General features: G+C 49.7%; 1 protein-coding gene across 7 annotated transcripts in view; it reads left to right on the forward strand.

The window, feature by feature from the left end:
- The first annotated feature begins 785 nt into the window (after positions 1–785).
- The window catches only part of DIP2A (disco interacting protein 2 homolog A), a 93,102-nt gene continuing 68,355 nt past the window's right edge, over positions 786–25,532 (forward strand). For all 7 annotated transcript variants that reach the window (XM_049104504.1, XM_049104505.1, XM_049104507.1 and 4 more), the window contains exons 1-2: positions 786–1,091; positions 24,570–24,641. In XM_049104504.1, the coding sequence (XP_048960461.1) occupies positions 1,001–1,091; positions 24,570–24,641 (163 nt within the window). In that variant the 5' untranslated portion in view covers positions 786–1,000. The remainder of the gene's footprint in view (positions 1,092–24,569; positions 24,642–25,532) is intronic.

The following is a 25,532-nucleotide window of genomic DNA, read 5'->3' on the forward strand; positions in this document are numbered from 1 at the left end:
CACCAACTCTCTGTTGTTTTTCTTAAAAAAAAAAAAAGAATAAAGTAGGTTCCACGTCCACCCTGGAGCCCAAGGCAGGGCTTGAACTCGTGACCCCGAGGTCCGAGCTGGAGGCTTAGCTGACTGAGCCCCAGGGAGGCCCCTCGTTTTTCCTCAAGGTCATCAACGGTTCAAGGAGGAGCGGCCCATCCGCTGCGCCTCATCGAAGCTACTGCCCTGCGAAGGCTTGCACCGGCCGCCCGGCTGCTCACCTGCAGCAGGTGCCCGCAGCAGGGCCGGGCCGGGAGGGGGCGCGACCCCGGGGGTCCCTGCGGCCTGCAGGTGCACCTGCCCCGGGCGCCCCCTCCCGAGGTCAGGCCGCGGTGAGGCCGAGGTCAGGCCGAGGTCAGGCCGCGGTGAGGCCGAGGTCAGGCGGAGGTGAGGCCGAGGTCAGGCCGCGGGCGGGAGCGAGCTGAGCCGGGAGGACCTGGGCGGGGTCCCCGCGGGGCGCCTGCTCCTGCCCGGCCTGGCCTCCGCCCGTCCCTGCGGCTCTCGCCGACGAATACATAAAATCTTAAAAACAGGAGAAATAAGCTGAAAGCCTGGGACCGAGGCCGCAAGCCCCGCCGCGCGCCCGCCCGCCCGCCAGCCTCCCCAGCCGGCCCCGCCCCGCGGCCTCAGAGCCAATGGGCGCGAGCCTCGCTGTTGCTGGGCGGGCCGCCGCCCCGAGCCCCGCCCCCGGCCCGCGCACGCGCACTGCCCTCCCGCCCCGCCCCGCCCGCCGCGCCCCGCCCCGCCCCGCCCCGCGCACGCGCGCTCCGCGTCGGGCCTGCCGGGCGCTCGGGGGCGCGCGGGGTGGCGGCGGGGCGGCCTCGTGCTCGCGCCCGTGCTCGCGGCCGCGCCCCACCCGCCGCCTCGGCTCCGCGGGGCCCTGCCGGGTCGGGCTGAGGGCCGCGAGGGGCCGCGCCCGGGGCCTCCGGCGCCATCCGGCCTGGTCGTCCGCGGGGCGCCGCCCGAGGCCATGGCCGCCCGCGGGTGTGCGCTGGAGGCGGTGCCGCTGCCCCCCGAGGTGCGGGAGAGCCTGGCCGAGCTGGAGCTGGAGCTGTCGGAGGGTGAGCGCGCGCCGACCCCGCCCCGACCCGGGACCCGGGGGCTGACCCGACCCTGACCCCGCCCCGCCCCGCCCCCGCCCCGGGGGCCTGACCCCGACCCCGACCCCGGGATCCTGATCTGACCTGACCCGACCCCTGGACCCGGACCCTGACCCCTGGACCTGGACCCGGACCCCAACCCAGGGTCCTGACCCAACCCTGACCCCAACCCCAGACCCATACCCAGAGTCCTGACCCCGACCCTGACCTGGACCAGGGACCCAGACCCGGGATCCCGACCTGACCCTGACCCCAACCCCAACCCCCACCCCAGGACCCAGGACCCCCGACCCTGACCCAACCCTCACTAGGGACCCGGACCCGGGATCCTGACCCGACCCTGACCCCGCCCCGCCCCGCCCCCGCCCCGGGGGCCTGACCCCGACCCCGACCCCGGGATCCTGATCTGACCTGACCCGACCCCTGGACCCGGACCCTGACCCCTGGACCTGGACCCGGACCCCAACCCAGGGTCCTGACCCAACCCTGACCCCAACCCCAGACCCATACCCAGAGTCCTGACCCCGACCCTGACCTGGACCAGGGACCCAGACCCGGGATCCCGACCTGACCCTGACCCCAACCCCAACCCCCACCCCAGGACCCAGGACCCCCGACCCTGACCCAACCCTCACTAGGGACCCGGACCCAGGATCCTGACCTGACCCTGACCCCGACCCCAGGCCCAGACCCAGGGTCCTGACCTCAGACCCGGACCCTAGACCCAGACTCAACCCCAACCCTAACCCCGGACCCCGACCACAGGATCCTGACCTGACCCCGAGATCCCAACCCCAAGACCCCAAACCCTGACCCCGGGTCCTGACCCCAGACCCGACCCTGACGCCAGACCCCAACCCTGGGATCCCGACCTCAACCCTGACCCCAGGACCCCGACCCCGGACCTCAACCCCGACCCAGACCCTGACCCTGGACCCCGACCCTCACCTGGGACCCCAGCCCTCCCCAGAGATCTGGACATGGCCCCCCCCAGCGCCAGTGCCCTGCGGGTCCGGGGTGGCTTGGCCTCCAGCTCGTGAGTCTGGGTGGGAAGGGGCGCCTCTGGGAGCTCCAAGCGGGGCCTGCTTCCTGGGGCGCGTCCCAGGGCCGGGCGCCCAGCACCCGGCACCTGCCTCTCGGCCGCGCGGTCTAAAGGAACACCTGCGGAGCCCTGAACGCTTAGAACGAGGTTGTTGCCCCATTTCCGGAATTTTAAAAAATTAAAAAAAAAGAAAAGCTGAATGAATGGTTGCTTGTTAAAGAGAGACGGGAGTGATTGCACTTCAGCGGCAGGCGGCTTCCTCTGGAATCCTCTCTCCCGGGCTTGCATCCTGATGTTCTGTTTGGATCCGCGCTCGGAGCGAGCTCTTGCCCCGCGTGGGGCAGCGGGGGCCTTTGAGGAAACGTGGCTCAATGTTTGAGTCTGGTCTTGAAACCAAAATGGATTTTCAGTTTTTAGATTCGATGGTTTCATAGCCCAGTTATTACCACGTCGGTGAGCGCGTGCATGGGCGCCCCGGTAATGTCCCCACGCTCGGGGCAGTGGGCGCACGGGTACCTGCTCTGAATTGAACATTGAAATTGTTTGGGTCTGTGGCACATGTTCTTTAATAGAAGCGCGAGAAGGGGGTGGACTTGAGCATTCTTTGCGATGAGATGCTCTCGAGAACGGGCTTCGGGGGAGGGCCCCGGGCTGCAGGCTTCACACAGCAGGTACCTTCCGCAGAGTGCTCCTAATTTCTGCCCCTGTTTTTGTTATTCTCTCAATTTGTGGTTCATGGTTGTATGTTCGAGGGCTTTCTAGGAGCTGACAGATGAGATTGGACCCCTTCCTGAAAGAACCTTGTAATTCATGTTACTTCAGCGAAAAAAATCTCATCCGTGGACTCCGTGGGTGCCGTCCCCACTTCGGCCGAGTGCGCAGCCACCTCGATGAGTAAGGGGCGGCCGCGGGCGCTGGAAGGTGGCTTCAGCCTGGAGGGTGTGGACTGAGCGTTGACAGCGCAGGGTGCAGCGCGCCAGGGAGGCGGGAGCCCTGGCCTCGGTCCCAGCTTCTAGACTCGCCTGACACCTTTCTTTTGGCCCAAATAGGTCAGTGATTACGGGGCCCAGTCCTGCGCGGCCCTGCCCCCAGGTGTTCCCGCACCTTTGCGAGGAACCTTGTGATGTGGACGCAGGGCCTCCCCGGTGGGCGTGGAGATACCCCACGGTAGGGACGGCGGCTGGCAGCCGGTCCGCGCCCCCGGCCTCCCAAGCTTGGGTGAGGTCAACTGTGGAAGGTGCACAGCAGCCTGTGGGCATCCCATAGCCGTCGGAGAGATTGCGGCGGAGCACATGATCGTGCCCAGACCCCGGGAGGTGCCTTATTTGTATGATGAACGGGGTGTCGTTAGTGAAGCACAGTCCTTTTTTTTTTTTTTTTTTTTTAAGATTTTATTTATGGGGGATCCCTGGGTGGCTCAGTGGTTTAGCGCCTGCCTTCGGCCCAGGGCCTGATCCTGGAGTCTCCGGATCGAGTCCCACGTCAGGCTCCCTGCATGGAGCCTGCTTCTCCCTCTGCCTGGGTCTCTGCTTCTCTCTCTCTGTATCTCTCATGAATAAATAAATACAATCTTTAAAAAAAAAAAAAGATTTTATTTATGTATTCCTGAGACACAGAGAGAGAGGCAGAGACCCAGGCAGAGGGAGAAGCGGGCTCCCTGCAGGGACCCTGACGTGGGACTCATCCCGGATTCCAGGGTCACGCCCCAGGTCAAAGGGAGATGCTCCACCCCCGAGCCCCCGAGCGCCCCATTGTGAAGCACAGTCCCACAGCAACCAAAATTCATTTTGTTGTCAACGTTTAAAACTTGGATCAAGTAGAAGTAGGAAGTGCGCCTCCCCTCCCCCATCACACAAGGGAGCGGTAGACCTCTGATCAGAATAAAGTCCTGTCGAGCAGGCTCAGGTTTGTCTGGAAGAGAATGGTGCGCACCGTCCAGGTGACGCGGAGCCGGGCAGGCTACGGGAGAGCGGAGCCCGCCAGACACGGCGCTGCCGCATGGAGGCTGGTGGGGGTAGAAACCTGGATAATCTGGAAAATCCTGCACAGCTTCCTTGGACCTGTACACCAGTAGGGACTAGTTGAAAGTGTGGCCCTGCCTTTGTTCACTCCCGTGTGGCCTCGGTCTCGCACCCTCCCTGGGTTGTCGGCATTAGCCACTGTAATCGGGGTCAGCCCTCAGGGGCTTCGGGTCTCAGAACGCAAGGGTGCTTTCCTGTAGGGCCACTTGCTGGCTTTAGGGTATAGATTCCCAGGAGGGAAATAAGGCAGCACTGCGGTCTCCCCCTAACTTTCCAGGCTGTTGCACCCTTTTTGGGATCTCCTTCAAATTAAGATGAAGATGAAAGGTGGAGCTACAAACTCCTCACCCCTTAGACACCTCCCAGCCCCCCCCACCTACCCTACACAAACACACACGTGGCTCCTCAAAACCTGTGAGGATGTCCATGGGTGAAAGTGACGCTATTAGAAGTGTAACTTTGACTTTAAAAAAAGAATCAATTCCCAAACATTGGTGCTTTGCCTATTATAGTGTCAGATTACCTTCTAAATACCTCACAACTCATTTTGTACAGTATCTTGGGGTTATTTATGCTGAACTGCCTTAAAAACCTGGTTGGTGGGATGCCTGGGTGGCTCAGCGGTTGAGCGGCTACCTTGGGCTCACGGCGTGACCCTGGGGTCCCGGGATCGAGTCCCGCATCCAGATCCCTGCAGGGAGCCTGCTTGTCCCTCTGCCTGGGTCTCTGCCTTTCTGTGTGTGTCTCTCATGAATAAATGAATAAAATCTTAAAAAACAAAACAAAACAAAACCTGGATGGTGGTGTAAAGTGCTGCTTTGTCTGACTGGCCTGCGTGCTTTAGAAAGGAAATTCCTACACAGTCGACTACATTTGTTCCACTCCTGTTTCTTTATTCCCGTTAATAGGTCTGTTTCAAAGCTTTACCTTCAGTCTGTTTCTGGTTTTACGCGTTCTGTTAACAGGGCCTTAGCCTGGATGCGGGCAAACAAAAAGGGGAAAAGCTCTGTGGGTGTAGAGGAAGGGACTTCTTGACAAGCTCTTTTCCTCGTTAAATGTCTTTAATGTCTGTAATTTGTGATATGATTCTTAGTATTCAGAATGGGAGCCTGACCTTGCCTTTACACCATTGAGCACTGGTGGTGCTTCCTAAATACTTTGTGGCGTATTAAAGTTCTCCCGGCCAGATTCTTTTCGTCCCTCAAAGCCCAGCCCAGGTGCCTTCTTAGTTTGAACCTTCCCTGATCATCTCCGACATGGCTACTTTCTTATCACACTTGCTCCCGCTTTTGGAATTCTTGGCACTTACTGTTTTTTGTATTTGTTATTTGCATATATCTCTGCGCTCTGCGACTGCCGAGTGCCCACTGGGTGCTGGCCGATGCTTTGGCTCTCCGGTCAGGGTTGGCTCTGTTTCTCCAGTGGTCCCCTTTGCACACTGTTTTATTAAAAAGTGATGCAGATACAGGGGCAGAGAAGTGACACAGTCCAAAGGAAATGTAGGGTAGAGTGAGTGCGTGTGAGTGCGAGTGAGCGAGTGTGAGTGCGTGTGCGTGTGAGTGTGGTGCCCTGCTCCCCTCCCAGGTGTTCTCTGGTGTCCGTTTCCTGACTGTCCTTCCAGAGAGATCTGCCAGGGGCTCCTAAATGGTGGTATAAAAGTATAAAAGACCCTTTCTGGGTGCCTGTGAAGGAAACCTTTTCATAATGACACTGAGATGTCATCTCTGCTTTCTGTGTTTGTACCGATGGTGCAGAAGCAGTGCGGGCACCTTTGCGCCAGTCGAGGCCAGGCCCCAGTGAGCAGCAAAAACAGGCGTCACTTTCACTTCAATGTATCCTCCCTTGATGAAGCAATAAAAATCAATTTTCTTAGGTCTCGACCCTTGAATGCCCATCTTTTTAATAGTCCCTGTGAGAAAATGGAAAGTGCCGCGCAGAGAGGGCAGGGCCTGTTGTGAGGAACAGCACTTGTGTATTTTGAGTGTGAAGAGGACAAGCCACTTCTGTTGCAGAATGCCGTGTTTACTTGAAAAATGGTTGTAGGACAAACCGTGTTTACCGAGACTTAGGTGTCTGGTGGACGTTTTCTGGAACATAAATGAGCGAAAACAACTGTCAGAATTTAGGGCCAATGATAATATTCGTGCTTTTGAACAAAAACTAAAATTTTATACGACTTATCTGAGCATGCCAGCTTCTTATTAAATACTTTTCTTGATGAGCTCAGTGACAATGTCAGTTTTTGAAATTATATGATGAAATATGTCAACATTAAGAAGATCTACATGATTCTGTGAACCATTATTTTAAAGATTTTATTTATTTATTCATGAGAGACAGAGAGAGAGGCAGAGACACAGGCAGAGGGAGAAGCAGGTTCCACGCAGGGAGCCCCACGTGAGACTTGATCCCGGGACCCCGGGGTCACGCCCTGAGCCAGAGGCAGACACTACTCAACCCCTGAGCCACCTGGGCACCCCGTGAACCAGTATTTTCTAAATATCAATGTATTGTATTACAAATTTGTGCACAGATTAAAGATCCAATCAAAATATAGACCATTAGGTTGTGATGTAACAGTACGAGAAGTTCCTCGAAGGTTTTAGACTCCACGTTGCAACTATTCTGTGAGAAACTACCACTGGCCTAGTTTTGATGGCGTGGCGTTGAGGAGGGCGCACAGCGATCCGTAAAGGCCCCTGAAGCCCTCCACCCTTGCCAGCACGTCTGTGTGAGGCTGCATTGGCCTTGCAGACTTCAGGCCGAGCTGCATGTCGCAACAGGTTGAGCGCTGAGGCCGGTCAGAGAATCTATCCAATCCAGTCAATCCAATCTTCCTGTTTCCTACGAAGCCAGGTATTAAAGGGACTTGTAGGGACACCCGGGGGCTTAGTGGGTTGAGCGTCTGCCTTCAGACCAGGTTGTGATCTCAGGGTCCTGCGATCGACGGGGAGCCTGCTTCTCCCTCTGTCTCATGCTCTCTCTGTCCTCAAAATCTTTAAAAAGAGAGAGAGAGAGACTTATAAAAGTAAACCAATACCTGCACTCACTGAATATTTTTGGCCTTGGAAATCTATTATTTTTTATTAAAAGTATATTAATGTAACATGGTTTGGTATAAACAAATTCAAGTTAATTATAAAATTTCACTATTTTAATTTCTAATATGGTAAATGTTGATTCATATAACACATACAAACATAAGCTCTTTGAGGTTTTCAGTAGTTTTTAAGTGTGTGAATGGGTCCTGAGTCCAGAACCTTTGAGAAGTGCTAGTCCATGCAACTCTTAACACAACTTTTAAGGAAATATTCAAATGCCCTTGTGTATTTCTTTATACTTTTTGTAACATTTTTTAGCTGTGTTGGTATAATAAGGATTTCTGTTTATATTTGTAAAGACAATCAGATATTTCCATTTATAAAATATGCTCTAAAGTCTCTGAAAATTATACTAATTGCTTCTATGTCCCACTTTACATGATTCAGGAGTATTCCGTTTAGAATTTCTTTTCTTTTCATAGAGAATCATCCTAGCACAATTGTCTCTTCACAAACTTTTTTTTTCCTTACAGAATTTTGCTCTATACATTTTTAAAAGAGTGTCAATACTGATCTCAGTTCTAATACCCTAAAACTTTGCACGTACTGTTCATTCCGTTCATTGCCAACTATTCTGCACTGCTGAATTCCTGCCTTTGTTTAAACTTCACTTTCTCTTTGGAGTTGGCCTTCCTCTGAGAAGCACCCCGTCCTCCGGTGCGGCGCCTGCTGCTCCGCAGCCCCGTGCTCCCCCTGGTAGCGCTGCTGTAGGGCTCATCACACGCTGTACTTCTCCGTTTGCTTGTCTTTGCTCGGCTACCTCAGAGGAGCACTTCAAGCGGCAGTTGGGATCTGTTCACTTTATGTCCTCAGCACCTGGCATGTTTTAGGCTTTTTTTTTTTTTTAAAGGATTTTATTTATTCATTCATGAGAGACAGAGAGAGAGAGAGAGAGAGAGGCAGAGACATAGGCAGAGGGAGAAGCAGGCTCCATGCAGGGAGCCCAACGTGGGACTCGATCCAGGACCCCGGGGTCACGCCCTGAGCCGAAGGCAGACGCCCAACCACTGGGCCCCCCGGGCGCCCCTGAAAACACATTTTTATTTCATCTTTTCATGTGTTCTTTTACCTGACGTGATATGCAACATTTATTTAAAATAGAACTGAATTCACACAGTGTTTGGTCACTGTCCTGGGTTGTGGCTGAGGCAGGGCTGAGGCAGGGAGGCCTGAGTTCCTTATTCGGCTCTGCCAGTTCCCAGTAGAGCCTCTGAGCCTGATTGTCGCGTCGCATTTTGTTCGCAGTGAGCTTGCTTCTGCGTAAGACTGACGATCTCTGTGGATCCATCTTTATTAAAAAGCTCATCTGAGGTTTCCGATAGTGCACGTGTGTGTTCGAAGGGCTAGGAAATGACGCACCACACGGCGAGGAGACACCCGTGTCATCGGTGAAGGATCCGACACCCAAGAGGAGCTGCCTGTGCCGTTTGTTGGCCAGGGTCACTTGCGCTGGTGCAGCGGGGCCCTGCCCTCCGCGCAGGCGTGAACGGCCTCCGTCGTCAGATTCCCGGGGCTCGGAGGCCGCACCTCAGACGGTGGCGGGGCAGCTCACCAGGGCCTCCTTTCCAGCTTTGCTGCTCCTCAGCTTGTGCCCCTGGCTTGGCCCTGCCACTGTTTCCGGAAACATCGAAATCAGCATCGTTTTGAGATAACGGGTATAGAAATGAGGGGTTCTAGCCTCATGATTAGGTGCTCGTGGTGTTGTGGACTGACTTGTGTCCCCGCGATGCCCGCGGGACTGCATTAGAGGGGGTTAAGGTCACAGGAGGTCACGTGGTGCTTGGCCACTGGGGTCAGCGTCCCTGTCACGCGAGCCGCCGGGGGTGTGCGTGGGGGGTCCACGCAGCTGAGGACGGAGCCCCAGGCCTTCCTGCCCGCGGGACCGCGCCCACGTAGCTTCTGTGGTTCGAGGCCCATGTGCCCGAGCAGACGACACTGTGTCACGCCGCCCTTGAGCTGGGCCCGGCGGGGGGGGGTGGGGGGGGTGAGGAGTTTGGGCCTCGGGCCTCGGCAAGTGAGGGGCGTGAGGGCCGAGCCAGGCCCGCCCTCGGGAGCGCAGGTCACCCCCGCCCGGCAGCCGCTCGTCCCACGCGTCCCTGAGGCGCTTGGAGCATGGCTAGCGGGCTTAGGAAATTGAAGTCAGTATAATTGACTTTTACTTAATTAAAATATAATTTTCAGTCTTAAAATTTTAAAATACTCCCACAAAATTAGAAATATAATAGAGATCTTGCCGCGTAAAGTCCTGTTGCCGTGACAGCTGGCGACGAGGAGACAGAGCTGGGGGCGCCCGTCCGCCGTCTCGGCAGGTCCCCGGGAGCCGCGAAGGACCGGAACCAGCGAGCCGCCGCGTGGCTGGGCGCGCATCCCGGGCATCGGGCGCCTCCACGCCGGGAGGAGCTGCCCTGAAAGAACCAGCCGGAAGCCCCCGTCACAATAGCAGAGCCGTATGGTGCCAGGAGTGTCCCGCTGAACCTAAGACGGGCCAGTTGTCCCGCGGAAATTCACGCAAGTTCCCGAGAACCCCCGGGGGACGGAGAGGGCCGGGCTGCGTCGTCGGCTGGGGAGGGACGCTGAATGTCACCTAGGCCTGTTGTCCCGAAATATGTGTAGATGTTGTCTGACCCTCGAGTTTTTTTAGAAATTGTATTTGCTTATTTGAGAGGGAGAACGCGTGTGGGGCTGAGGGGCGGGGGGCAGGGAGCCGCCTGACGATGACCTGGGGCTGCATCCCCGGACTGCGGCATCATGACCTGAGCCGGCGGCGGACGCTTTACCGACTGAGCCACCCAGGTGCCCCCGTGACCCTAGGATTTGTAAGAGACTAAACTGCCAAGAAGAGTTGAGACATTTTTCAAGTGGGAAGAAGAAGGTTAAGGCTCATTCCCCACCAGATAAGCAGGACTGATTTTAAACTGTGGCAGTAAATAAATAAACGTGGTGTATTGAGTTATGTGGGAACGGACAGAGCGACCGCTGGGACAAATCAGAAATGCTTCTCCGAGTCGGTGCCAGGACTCTGAGTACAGAAAGACGCTTTAACAGGTTGTGCCAGTGCAGCGACAGGCTGCAAGGGCATGTGGACGACCCGCGCGTGCGCCCTGCCCGAAGACCTGCCGTTAGAACAACGCCCCGAGGATACCCTGCACAGCTCCCCACCCTGCCCTTGGCCGGGGGGGACAACGGGGGCGATTGCAGTGTGGCACGTGTGCGCTTCCCAGAACCCAGGAGATCTTGAAAACAGATGGCCGGTTTTCTGTGTTTGAAAAAGGGCTGGAAAAAAAAAAAAAAGGGCCGGGGTGGTGGCTCTCCTGAGGCGCTCTGTTGGAAGCGGGTCTTCCTTACTGACAAATGGTGGGCGCAGGCGAGCTGGTGCGGAGACGCCCCGAGGCGGAGGCGGCTCGGGTCCTCAGCCTCCTCTCTCTGGTCTGGAGCCGTGTTTTCTGGCGTATGCGGAGGCCGGGTTGGAGGAGCACAAAGGTGGACGCAGAGGAGCTACAGAGCGCGTTGCAGGGATGGAGGGCCGTGGAACGGAGAGAATGGTCTGAAAGAGAACCCATGGAACTCGGAAAGAACGTGTGCGCTTTCTACCTGTGGAGTGTGGGGCGTCCGGGGGCATTTGGAGATGTATGACTGGTACTTTCTAGAAAGGCTTGTGTAGGAGTAGAGATCGGGAGTCCTTGGGAGGAAATCATGAAGTCCTAGGACAAAATCATGGGGAACCAGACTCATGAAGGAAAGACAGAGAAAGGGCGCCACAGCAGGAGGAGTGTGGGCATCTGGGCAGGGGAGGCAGGAGAACGGGCTTCACCACAAGGTCGACGTGACCACCATCAGGTAAACATGAGTTCGTCTCCCAAATCTCATAGAAATGGTAGAAATTTTATTTATTACTTTTTAAACTTTATTTATTTAAGTAATCTCTGCCCCCAACAAGGGTTCAAAGTCAGGACCCGGGGATCAGCAAGCAGCCTTGGGCTCCTCTGACTCAGCCAGCCCGGTGCCCTGAAATAGTAAAAATTTTAAAAATTAAAAAGAAATTCATAGCAGTCTAGATTCTGGAAAGCCAGAAAGGTGGATAAGAAGAGCAAGCCCCGTCCTGCCTAGGTAGGGAAGATAGGAAATGAGGCAGAGTCATAACAAAAGGACGGTGTTCTTTGAACCAAGTCGGGGAGGGCTAGTGGTGAGAGGTGGTGGCGAGGAGGGGATGTAGTTTCCAGGGGTTCTGCGGGGCCCACATGCCACTCCCTTAGAAGGACGCACGTTGTCTGGGGGCGAGGGGCTCCGCCGGAGCAGAGTCTCCATTTGGCTCCTCAGGAGAGTTTGCCCGAATAGGAGGGTAGGAGATGCGCAGCTGAGAGGCTGGAACCGCACCCGAGTGGATGGTGTTTAGGTTCTCCTTCCAGTTGCAAGAGTATTCTGAGTTCTGATCATGAGTGTCCAATAAGAATCATACCCTAGTGGGCTTTATCTCACCAAGTAATGTTTAAAACCATTCTTGAATGACGTGTCTACTATTTTAATTTTTATTTATTTTAAAATCTTTCTTGAAAAAGCAGTCAGAGTGAGTCTTATTTTTTTAAAGATTTATTTGTTTATTCATGAGAGATACAGAGGGAGAGAAAGAGAGGCAGAGACAAGCAGAGGCAGAGACCAGGCTCCTCACAAGAGCCCCACATGAGACTCGATCCCAAATCCCGGGATCACGACCTGAGCAGACGCTCAACCGCTGAGCCACCCAGGTGTCCCTATTTTAAAAAGTAATGTCTACACCCAACATGGGGCTGGAACGCACCACCCCAAGATCAGGAGCCCCACTCTCCCCTGGCTAAGCCAGCCAGGCACCCCTGGCTGCTATTTTTAAAAGGTGTGTTTTCTATTACATATGTATGTAATACAAAGTTGGTGGCCAAGAGCTGTATTTTTTAAAGCTTTTATTTATTTATCTATTTGAGAGAGAGAGTGAGATCACAATCCAAGCCAAAATCAGGAGTTGGATGCCCAACCGACTGAGCCACCCAGGTGTCCGCGACGGGCTGTATCTTTCTGGAAGAGCCTTGTTACCCTTCTCTGTGACATTGCTGTGTCTCCTTGTGTGTTCAGCGTCTTACTTCAGTGAAATGGGATAATTTAGACAAGCTCATGAGGACCCGGGAATGGAGGGCCGACATTTGCACTGACCGAGGACTCTGATCCTTGGGAAGTGCAGCCTGGCCAACTGCAAAATTCAACTTGAGAGTCTTTTAAGAGTCAAAGCTGTGGTGTGGATGATTACTTCTTGTTTAATCTTTTTTCTAATATTTGTAGTATTTCAAACATAACAGAAAAGTAGAGAGAATCATGGTATATGCACCCATGTACCTACCACCTGATTTTTCAAAAAATTAGGATTTTGGAAGGGTGGATTTTGTCATATTAGCTTCCCCCGTAGGCCACGTGGAGAAGGGTTCCCCAGGGGAGGCTTTGAGGCCTCGGTGCACACACAAGCCAGCATGGTAAGAACTCCAGAAAAGAGGAATGGAGAGCACCTTCCATCTGGGTCAGGCTCACAGGGTGGCTGCTGGTGGGAAGTAGAGGCCTCAGAGCAGGCTCAGTTTTGGACTAAGTGGACGCAGGTGGGTTGGGGCAGCTTTGGTATGAGTGTCCCGGTCAGCCGGCTCTGGCCACAGCTCCTCTGTCACCCTGTCTGTCGAGGTGCCGCTGCTAGACCAACACACAGTCAGGGTCATTCAGGTTATCGGTGCAGCCACAGCGTTGGGGTACACCTGGCTTTGTTGACCGAGACATGTTTGCCCTGCCACAGTGACTCAGGAAGTGCGGGTTCTCCCTCCTGAGAGCATAGCCATTCTGAAGACCACACGTGGTTCTTACTGGTCTCTCATTGTAATGCCCATACGGGAAGTCCCGCCAGAATCCTGTCGTGATCCCTCTGAGCCTGTGAACACTGCCATGTTTGGGAAAAGCAGTTTTGCAGATGTGATTGAGGATCTGGAGAGGGGTCGCCTGGGTTCTTTGGGTGGAACTTACGTGCCATCCAGCGTGTCTTTAGAAGACAGAGGCAGAGGGAGAGTGGACCCACACAAATGGAGGGGGTGGGGGACAGCACAGCCGACCTGGGAGTGATGTGGCCCCGGGTTGGGGGATGCTGGCAGAGTCCAGGAGCGGATTCGCCCCCGCAGGCCTCAGAGGTCACCCTGACTCTGGCTCCGTGAAACGGACTCTGGAGTTCCAGCCTCCAGAACTGTGAGTAAGGAAGTGTTCTTGTTTTAAGCCACCAAGTTTGTGGCAATTTGTTACAGCAGCTGCAGGATATGAGTCTGCTCACCTCAAGGCCTGCTGCATACATAGAGAAGATGTTTTCTTTTTTATTCTAATTACCTCTTTGTGAATTTTTAAAAATATATTTTATTATTTATTCATGAGAGACACAGAGAGGCAGAGACACAGGCAGAGGGAGAAGCAGCGTTCCCGCGGGGAGCCCGATGCGGGACTCAATTCTGGGACTCAGGGTCACGCCCTGGGCTGAAGGCAGATGCTCCACCGTTGAGCCCCCGGGTGCCCCTCTGTGTATTTTTCTTAGCTCTTCCCTCCCTTTTGGGTTAGACGATCTCCCTTGAAGTGCACTCACTCTCGCAGACCCTTTATTCCCCGTCTTCACTCTGCCATGACGACTTCCCAGGGGACATCCCATCTCCACTGTCGTGTTTTCATTTCTAATTCCCATTTCCCACTGGTTCCCACTGAACTGCCTGACATCCTCTCTCCATTCAGTCATGACAATAACCCTTTCCTTTTTTTTTTTTTTAATTTTTATTTATTTATGATAGTCACAGAGAGAGAAAGAGAGACAGACAGAGACATAGGCAGAGGGAGAAGCAGGCTCCATGCACCGGGAGCCCAATGTGGGATTCGATCCTGGGTCTCCAGGATCGCGCCCTGGGCCAAAGGCAGGCGCCAAACCGCTGCGCCACCCAGAGATCCCACAATAACCCTTTCATTTAATTCTTTGAATGTATCCTCCTTTGACTCTTGAGACACATTTATAGTAGCTGCTCTACGGCCACCGTTTGCCCAGCCAAGTGTCCAGACCATCCCGAGTTTCATTACTGCCGATTGATTTGTTCCTTTAACTGCGCATTACATTGTCTATACCTTTTTGTTTAGTGGGTTTTTTAAAATTGTCTATTGAAATGAGTGATAATACATTCAGGAAGTCTGCATGTTCTCACTCACTGGCTACTGATGTTCGTCCTGGCAGAGAGTCCGTCACTGGGTGATCGTCTTGAAGGTGGCCAAGCCTGGCTTTACACTTTCTTCGGCTGGGTCTGTGGAGACTTCAGAGTGATTCCTAAGCTCCTTCTCTTGGTGGGACTCAGATGCCAAACTGTCTTCTCTGAAAGTGCTGTCCTGGGTTGGCTTTTTAGGGCAGGTCTGGAGCAGGCCTCACCGTAGGTATGGTTGCTGCTCCCTGGGTGTGGCTGTACGGGGTCTTAGCAGGTTGCTGGGGGGGTGCTGCATGCTCCATCCTTTTTTTTTTTTTTTTTTTTTAAGATTTTATTTATTCATGAGAGACTCAGAGACAGAAGCAGAGACACAGGCAGAGGGAGAAGCAGGCTCCATGCAGGGAGCCTGAAGCGGGACTTGATCCCGGGACCCTGGGATCATGCCCTGGGCCAAAGGGAGACGCTAAACCGCTGAGCTGCCCAGGGATCCCCATGTTTTTTCTTTTATGGTTAGTAATCTTCGTGTCCTATATAAGAGTTCTTTCCCTACCTCATGGTCATGGATATATTCTTTTATATTATTTTTAAAGAGATTTATTGATCTTTCACATTTAGATGCATAGTCCACCTGGAATTGAATTTTGTGAGAAAGAGTCATTTCGTTTCTGTTTCATGTGGATACCCTGTTGACCCAGCATATTTATGGAGAAGGCCATCTTTTCCCTACTGCTCTGGACTGATGCCTGGTCCCTTCCTCTCCTTGTCTCCCTTAGCATCTCACTCTGCTCTCTACTTAGCTTCACAGCACGTGTTCATGTCTGGTCAAGTCTGCCCCTTTCTGTTTCTCAAGTTTGAGTTGCTAATCTCGGCCCTTTGCATTTTTCCATGTGCATTTTAGCATCAGCTTGTCTATTTCTACACACATACACACAAAAACCCTCCAAGAGTTCTGATTATAATTACTCAGACTCTAAAGATCCATTTGGACAGAAATGATATCTTTACGGTGTTGAATATGCAGATTCACAAACATGCTGCATCCCTTCATTTCTTTAGTTCTTTTAAGCTTTACCTCAGTAGTACTTTTAGTTTATTTATTTATGAGACACAGAGAGAAAGCTAGAATGAGCGAAGAGGGGCAGAGGGAGAGGGACAAGCAGGCTCCTTGCTGAGCACAGAGCCCACGTGGTGCTCCTTCCCAGAACCCCAGGGTCGTGACCTGAGCTTAAGGCAGACACTTAACTGACCGACCTACCCAAGCACCTCTGTCTTTTTGTTTTGTTTTGTTTTTAAATCACAGTCCTACTTTTCTAATTCCTTGAACATATTGATCATGGTTATTTTAAAAGGTGGATTTCCTGTCTGTATTTTCCTGTTATCTGTTGGTTTTCATGGGTTATAGTCACAGCTTCCTGTTGCCTAGAGGCCAGACACTGTAGGTGTAGCAATGATTTGTGACTGTAGATGTTTCTGTGTGTAAAGGGTGGATGGACCGGGGGTGCATACAGTCCAAGATCACCTTAATCCATGTACAGAGAGAGTGCTTTGAAACTAGCTCTTGTCCCTGCGAGGGCTACTCTATTCCCAGTTCATGCCCGAGCTGCGATCCCTCTGGCTCTCCGATAACCTAGGCTGTCTATGGGCCGCCGCCGCCTCCTCCTCCTCCTCAGTGAGTGCTCCACCTCATGAGAGCATGGAAGCTCTGCCTAGCTCGGCTACTTAGTTGTTCCTTTTGGAATCATCAGACCCCCTCCAGTGGGAGTTCTTCACTTCTTTGTTAGTTTCTGGTATCCTCAAACAGATTTCAAAAACATTTCTTTCTTTTTTTTTTTTTTTTTAAGATTTTATTTATTTATTCATGAGACACAGAGAGAGGCAGATACCCAGGCAGAGGGAGAAGCAGGTTCCACGCAGGGAGCCCGACGTGGGACTCGATCCCGGGTCTCCAGGATCGCGCCCTGGGCTGAAGTCGGCTGAGCCACCTGGTGCTGCCCAGAATACACATTCTTCTCAAGCCCACCTGAAGCATTTGCCAAGAGAGACCACATTCTGGGCCGTAAAACATATCTTCACAAATTTAAAAGAATAGAAATCATACAATGTTTGCTCTCAAACCACAATAGAATTGAACTAGAAATCAATAACAAAGAGAACTCAAAATATGTAGATTAAACAGCATAATTCTAAATAAAACAGGTCCAAAGAGAAATCCTAAAATATTTTGAACTAAAAGAAAATAAAAGCACAACTTATTAAAATTTGTGGGATGCAGCAAAAGCAGTACTTGAAGGGAAACTTACAGCATTAAGAAGAAAGATCAAAAGTCAGTAACCTGAATGGACATTGGGGGCATTAGGCTGAGTGAAATAAGTCAGGCAGAGAAAGACAAATACCGTATGATCTCATTTATATGTGGAATCTAACATAACAAACAGAGCTCATAGATCTAGAGAACAGATTGGTGGTATTTGAAAGTTGCTAAGAGAGTAGATCTTAAAAGTTCTCATCACAAAAAAAAAATTGAACTGTGTGTGATGATGGCTAACTATACTTAATTGTGTTCATTTCACAGTACGTACAAATAACAAATCATATTGTACACCTGAAGCTAATATAATATTATACGTCAATTATATCTCAATTTAAAAGATCAATTACTTAAGGATTCTTCCTTAGGCTATAAAAGGAAGAACAAATTAAATAAAAACTAAGTAGAATAAAAGAAATAAGAATTAGAGCAGAAATCAATAGAAAAGCTGGGTCTTTGAAAATCAATAAAATTGATAGGTCTTTAGTCAAGCCGATTAAGGAAAAAAACAGAGGACACACATTAATATCAGAAATGAAAGAAATCATGCAGATCCTTTGGGCATTAAAAGGATAATAAAGGAATACTAGGAACAACTCTGCACACCGGAATTTGATAACCAAATGAAAAAGATCAACTCCTTGAAAGATAGAATCTGCCAAACTCACAAGAAGAAATAAACAATCTGAATAGGCCTATATTAATAAATTCAATCAATAATTAGCTACCTTTCAAACTAGAAATCAGACCCTAGGCCCAGATGGGTTCGTTGGGGAATTCTATCAAGCACTTAAGGAAGAGATAATACCAGGTCTCTATAGTCCCTTTCATAGACTAGGAGCAGAGGGAATGTGTCCTTCCATGAGGTCCCATTACACTGATACCAAAACCAGACAAAGATATTACAAAAAGACAAAACTACAGACCAGTATCTCTCATGAACATAGATGCAAAAATTCTCAAAATATTAGAAAATTTAGTCCAACAGTGTATAAAGAGAATTATAATTAAGGTGGGCACATGATGAGATGAGCACTGGATGTTATACTATATGTTGGCAAATTGAATTTGAATAAAAAAATTATATACTATGACTAAGCAGGATATATCCTAGGTCTTGCGAGGCTGGTTCAACATTTGAAAATCAATTCATGGAAAATCCATCACAGCAACAGGCAAAAGAAAGAAAATCACGTGATCATATTAAAGATGCAGAAAAAGCGGGATCCCTGGGTGGCGCAGCAGTTTGGCGCCTGCCTTTGGCCCAGGGCGTGATCCTGGAGACCCGGGATCGAATCCCACATCGGGCTCCCAGTGCATGGAGCCTGCTTCTCCCTCTGCCTATGTCTCTGCCTCTCTCTCCTTCTCTCTCTGTGACTGTCATAAATAAATAAAAATTTTAAAAAAAAGATGCAGAAAAAGCATTTGGCAAAATACCACACCCATTCACGATCAAAACTCTGAGTAAACTAAGACTAGAGTGGGACTTCCTCAACTTAATAAAGCAGACTATCTTATATAAGAAACCTACAACTGGGGACACCTGGGTGTCCCTGCCTTCAACTCAGGGCATTATCCTGGGGTCCTGGGATCACATCCCACATGGGGCTTCTTGTGGAGAGCTTGCTTCTTGCTCTGCCTGTGTCTCTGCCTCTCTCTCTCTCTGTGTCTCTCATGAATAAATAAAATCTTAAAATAAAATCTTAAAAAAAAAAACTAACATCATACTTAATGGGTAGGAACTGAAAGCTTTCCCTGTAAGAAGATATAAGGCAAAGATGACCCCTCACCACTCATTTTCAACATTGTAGTGGAAAAGTATAGATTGGGAAGGAAGAAATAAAACTGTCTTTGTTTACAGATAACATGATTGTCTATATAGAAAATCCAAAAGAATTAACAAGTCCCCCCCCCAAAAAAAAAACCCTGAAACTAATACACAGTTATAGCAAGGTTGCATGGTACAAGGTTAATATTGCAAAGGTCAGTCACTTTGCTATATACCAGCACTGAACAAGTGGAATTTGAAATTAAAAACACAGTATCATTTACAGTAGCTCTTCTCAGATTAAATACTTAGGTATAAATAAAACAAAGTATGTACAAGATCTATATGAGGAAAACTACAAAATACTGAAGAAATCAAAGAACTAAATAAATGGAGAGATAGTCTATGTTCATGGATATGCAGACAATATTGGCAAGATGTCAGTTCTTCCCAAGTTGATCAAATAGATTCAGTGCAGTCCCAATCAAAATGTCAGCATTTTGTGGACATTGACAAACTGGTTCTAAAGTTTATAGGAAGGGGCAGAAGACCCAGAATAGAAACATAATTTTGAAGGAGGTAAAGTTGGAAGACTGACACTCTGTGAAATCAGGACTTACTGTAAAGCTGTAGTAATCAAGAGTGTGTTGTGGCGTCAACAGAAGGGACAAGTCAATGGAGCAGAATACAGAATCCAGAAGTAGACCCACATGAACATAGCCAGTTAGTCTTTGATGGAAGAGCAAAGCTTATCCAGTGGAACAAAGATGGTCTTTCCAACAAATGGTCCTGGAACAACTGGACATCCATAAGCAAAAAAATGAACCTAGGCATGGACCCCTCACAAAAAGTTAACTTAAAATGGATCTCATGCCTAAATGTAGACTATAAAACTAGAGGGTAGAGAGAAGCTAACATAGAAGAGCATGTAGATGAACTTAGTATGTGATGACTTTTTAGATACAACACCAAAGGCACAATCTGTGATATGAATAATTGATCAGATACATTCTGTTAAAAACTTGTGCTCTGGGGATCCCTGGGTGGCTCAGCGGTTTGGCACCTGCCTTTGGCCCAGGGCACGATCCTGGAGTCCCGGGATCGAGTCCCACGTCGGGCTCCCGGCATGGAGCCTGCTTCTCCCTCCTCCTGTGTCTCTGCCCCCCCCACTCTCTATCATGAATAAATAAATAAATAAATAAATAAATAAATAAATAAATAAATCTTTAAAAAAAAAAACAAAAAACGTGTGCTCTGGAAAAGACAATGTTAAGAGGAAGAGAAGACAGACCATTGGCTGGGAGAAAATATTTAAGGAAAAATACATCTGATAGAGAGGACTGTTATCCAAAATATACAAAGAACTCTTAAAACTCAACAATGAAGAAACAACCGGATTGAAAAACAGTCCAAAGACCTTAACAGACACCTCACCAGAGAAGACATATAGATGGCAAATAAGCATATAAAAAGATGCAGTACATCAGATGTTATTGGGGACATGAAACTTAAAACAACGATGACACCGCTGCAGACCTCTAGAGTGGCCACAATCCAGAATATGGACAAAAGCAAGTGCTGATGAGGATGTGGTGCAATAGGAGCGCTCATTCCCTGCTGGTGGGAACGCAGGATGGGGCAGCCACTTTGGAAGACAGTTTGGTGGTTTCTCACAGAATTACACATGCATATGACCCAGCGATCATATTCTTTGGTATTTACCCAAAGGAGTTGAAAACCTATGTCCGCACAAAAACCTGCACACGGTTGTTTACAGGAAATTTGGAAGCAACCAAGATGTCCTTCAATAGATGAACAGATACATCGGTTCATCCAGTAATGGAATATTCAACACTAAGAAGAAATGAACTGTCAAGCCTTGAAAAGACATGGAGGAAACTTAAGTTCATATCACTAAGTGAGGTCAATATGAAAAGGTTACTGTATGATCAAAGTATATGACATTTTGGAAAACTATGGAGACCGTAGAAAGATCAGTGGTTGCCAGGGATTGGGGAGTAAGGGAAGGATGAACAGCGCACAGATTTTTTAGGGCAGTGAAAATACTCTGTGTGCCATCATAATGATGGATATGTTATTAAACATTTGTCCAAACCCATAGAATGTGCAAAACGAAGAGTGAACCATAACTGTGGACTTGGGGTAATTACTGTGTGTCTGTATAGTTTATCAGTTGAAACAAATGTACCACTGTGGTGGAGGATGTCTTGGGGCAGAGGGCATATGGAAACTCTCCTATTTGTCCTTAATTTTCTATGAACCTAAAACTGGTCTTAAAAAAAAAAAAAAGCTTTAATTACGTTAAAAATATATATATGTATATAGCTTTAATTAAGTAAAATAAAACAAAACATAGAAGGGGGAAAAATATCCCCAGCTTCCTGGAAAATAAATCTGCATGCCCAGATGGTTTCACTGACAAATTATATCACTTAAAAAAGAAATAACACCAGTTTTATATAGTCTCTTCCGTGTATTTTTAACTTTTTATTTTGAAATAATTTTAGTTTCATTGGTTGCAGAAATAGTACATAGAATTCATTCAGTTTCCTGCAATAACATCTTATATAACCACATACATTATCAAACTATTTCCCATATATTCTTAATTACAGTTATTGTGCTAAAAAATGTAAAGAATTCAGAAGTGTGTGAGGTAAAAACTATTTCTCACACCTACCCAAGCTAAATAAATAAATCACTGTTAATAATTTGTTGAGCATCCATCCAGGCATTTTTGGCACACACAGAAATACATACACCTACCAGCCTGCGTAGTTCTGTTTATTGGTTGTTACCAGAATTCTACCATTCTTTATGTATATAGTTTCCAACTTGCTGCTTCTACCTACTAGTACAGCATGAATCATATAAGTAATACCCATCCCGCACCTTCCAAATAGTGGGGTGTGTTTGTCGTAATGCTGTATGGCAGCAGATTTACTCCTTCCTCTCCTTCCTCTCCCTTCTCCTCCTCCTCCTCCTCCTCCTCCTCTTCCTCCTTCTCCTCCTCCTCCTCCTCCTCCTGTTAGGAACTCTGGTGTCTGGGTTGCAACCTGGAGATGTTCCTTGCAATTTTGCATTTATAATCCGGAGTGACTTTGGTTTGCAGCAGTGGAGGTCACCGGGCGCCGGTGTTGTGGCCATGGCTGGAGGGCTGGTCAGCACAGCGAGCAGCAGCCCATGGATCCCAAGAGAAGGATGGGCCCTGGCATCTCCCCAAGCACCCCCACCCCCACCCCGCACCTGGGTGCCCGGCCAGGGACGAGCTCTGTCCTCAGTGGCTCCTCCCCCTGCCCCACGCGGGCTCCCCCAGTTGTATGCAGCCAGCTTGGGAGTTAGGCTCTGCTCTTTGTCTCCGGTGGTTACAGAACTTGGCTTCAGAGGGTTTGGATTGGGGCCCCCTTTTCTGCTAGCTTAGTGGTTCCGTGTCCGCACTCTCCTTGGAATTCCACCTTCGTCTTTATGCGGGTAGAAGTCTGCATGCGGTGCTGTGTCGGCTGAGTGTCTACGTTTGACACGAGAAATGTGGCAACTGGTTACACGTGAAAATGTGCAGCTTGGTTGTGTTCAGCTGGTTCAGTAGAAAGCGCGAGACCACTTTTGTGAGGTCACAGGCAGGAAGCAGGGAGTTAACGTTCATTTCTGAATGCCCTCTGGCACCCTCCCCGTGGAAATGTGCGTTTGGAATGAGAACCGAGGAAGGAGACAGCTGAGGGCAATGAGCACTTAATTTTTAAATATCCTGGAAAATCAGTCCTCTGCTTTTAAATAGGGGTTTATCAGTTTTAATGTAGTGTAACAGTATTTAGTTTTCATTTAATTTTGTCTTAATCACACATTTTTGTATATTTCAAAAGAATCATTTTTTAGTAGATATTGCTTTAAAAAATACATGCGCTTTAAAGTCGTTCACAAGTTAAAAAATAATAAGCTCAATTTTACAGTCCTATCCTGGCCCAGACTGGGGTCTGAGTGTCCGGGGAGCAGGTAGGCCAGGGACGGTGCACCCCGAGGGCCCGGCAGTCAGTGGCAGGTGAGGTATGCTCCTGCGTCGCGGAGCGGCTGACGTTACAGGTGGAGCGCTTGGCAGGAAAAATAGGCCGAGTGAGATTTGCAGTATGATGCTATTCGGGTGAAGTAAAAGCACACGGACACAAAGCAGTGTCCATTCTGCAGAACAAGCTCCAGTTAGATGACTGGCGTCCGGTAGGGGTGGTGAGGGAACAAGGTGGGAGCAGAGGGACGAGGACAGCCAGGGCGCCTGGGCTGCACGGAGGCCGGCGCCGAGGGAAGGCCACGGTGGGGGCCTTGTCCGCTCCCCCGCCCCAGCCTGTGGTCGGCCTGCCTGCCCTGACCTCACACCCATCTTTTGGAGGAATGTAGGACGGTCTCCCAGGAGGCGTCCAGGGGTCTGCCCCTGGATGTGAGGCCCTCGGGGGTGTCGGGCCGTGAGAGGCCCCGGGCCGTGCAGGGATGTGCTGGTGCAAAGGCGGGCCTTGGTGAATCCCCCGCAGCTGCCCCGACCCCTGACCCCTGAGCCCGCAGCCGGGCCCTGTGCTCGCCTGGGGCAGGGGCAGGGGCAGCAGGGCTCTCAGAACAGTGCGGCTTTGTCTTGCAGACGGGTAGCCCAGGCAGGCTACTCCTGGAAATCGTAAACATATATTTCAGGTCTAAATAAAGTCTCCAAAGCATGATGGGTTCACGCCGAGCGTGCCAAGTTCTCTCTAGGAAACAGAATGTGCTCGTACATTGAGAATTCTTTCCTTAAGACACCCTTCCTGCCTTGTTCCTGGGAACTTTAATTTATTTTTAGGCTGTTCTTCTTTATGATAATTTGTCGGAACAGCAGTCCCTGTTCCCAAGTCCTTGCCCGGGGACAGGCTTGGGCCTCCCACTCCTACTTCCACACAGGGAACCTATGGACCTGCCTGGGACTCACTTCGGGATCTTGATGAAATGCAGGCTCGGGCTCATTCTGCAGCGTGGCCTCAGAGTCTGCTTTTCTGTTTTTTTGTTTTTTTTTTTTAATTTTTTTAAAAATTTATTTATGATAGTCACACGCAGAGAAAGAGAGGCAGAGACACAGGCAGAGAGAGAAGCAGGCTCCATGCACCGGGAGCCCGATGTGGGATTCGATCCCGGGTCTCCAGGATCGCGCCCTGGGCCAAAGGCAGGCGCTAAACCGCTGCGTCACCCAGGGATCCCTCTGGTTTTGTTTTTAACTTTAAACATGTTTATTAAAAAATTTTTTGAGTCTTCTTTTCTAACAGGCTCTTAGGGGATGAAGACCACAATTTTAAAAAATTAAAGTATTGGGATCCCTGGGTGGCGCAGCGGTTTGGCGCCTGCCTTTGGCCCAGGGCGCGATCCTGGAGACCCGGGATCGAATCCCACATCGGGCCCCCCGGTGCATGGAGCCTGCTTCTCCCTCTGCCTGTGTCTCTGCCTCTCTCTCTCTCTCTCTCTCTCTCTCTGTGACTATCATGAATAAATAAATAAAAATCTTTAAAAAAAAAAAAAATTAAAGTATTATTTACATACAATAAAATTCACCCTTCCTGGGTTTTGATGAACACGTGGTCATGGGCCACCAGCACCACCAAAACAGAACGGCTTCATTACCCCCAAGAACTCCCTCGTTCCCCGTTGTAGTCACCCCCTCCCTCACCCCCATCTGCTCTGTCCCTATAGTGTCATCTTTTCCAGAATGTCATGTAAATGGAATAACTGTGTACGTAGCCCTTAGAGCCTGGCTGCTTTCACTTAGTGATACTCATGTAAGCTCCATCCAGGCTCCTGTATAGAACGAAAGTTTGTTCCCTTTTACTGCTGAATAGAGTTCCATTGTGTGGGTGCGTCACAGATATTAGTGTTTCCACTTTCTCCATTATGAATTACTTTTTCATTCAAAAACTTTGGAGGGAATATAATCATCTTTTGTCATTGTTTTAGGTGACATCACTCAAAAAGGATATGAAAAGAAACGGGCAAAGCTGCTTGCACGCTACATCCCACTTCTTCAAGGTAAGGTCGGCCACTCAGCTATTTCATAACAGCCATTTTTCTTACCAAACTTGGCCTAAAAATTGATATGTTTTGTATTTTATTAAGGAGGACTGGGCAATGTGTGTAATATTAAATAATAAAAATCAAAGACCCAGGTTATAACTTACAGCTTGGAGTTGGCATAGATCTTATTTCAGATAGGATTTATCATATTTTTATGATTATACAATATAATGATTTTTTGTGATGATAGTAAGGAACATTTCCTTACGTAGGTTCAGAACAAATGCTGTAATGTTGTCAGTTCTTCCTACCTTAGGTTGATCTGTAGAGCTCACACACTTGTCATTTCAACAAAAATTTTTTTGGCGAAATTTAACAAGCTAATTCTAAAATTTATATAAGTCTAAAGGGCCAAGGGATTCAAAATGTGCTCAAAAAAGAAGAATGAGATGGGAAGATTGGAAAATCAGTATTGGGCTGTCGTCATGAAGACGGCATGGTTTGGAACACGGGCAGGCAGGTGGGTTAGCGGAGCAGCACCCAGAGCCCAGAGAGACACAGAAGGGCCCGCATGTGCAGATGTGGCTGCTGTTGGGGGCAGTGTTGCGGGGACACGGTGCTGGCACAGCTCCCTGTCCGCGTGTAGGACACATCACTGGACACAACAACCAGTGTCCGATGGAGAAGGACTGAGAGGAAACGCAAAAGCTACAGCATCATAGAAGATTGTATAGGAAAATTGTCACCATCTCAAGATAGATGGGATTCCATGAGTCACTAAAGGGCCTGGGCTGTGACCTGAACTGAGAGAGCCCGGACCATGTTTAAAGTAATGTCATTTTATCCAGAGTCTCCGTAAAGAGATTAAGGACAAGTCACACAGTGGGAAGATCACTGTAACACAAA

Source organism: Canis lupus, chromosome 31 (assembly GCF_003254725.2).
Source record: "Canis lupus dingo isolate Sandy chromosome 31, ASM325472v2, whole genome shotgun sequence".
Lineage (NCBI taxonomy): Eukaryota > Metazoa > Chordata > Mammalia > Carnivora > Canidae > Canis > Canis lupus.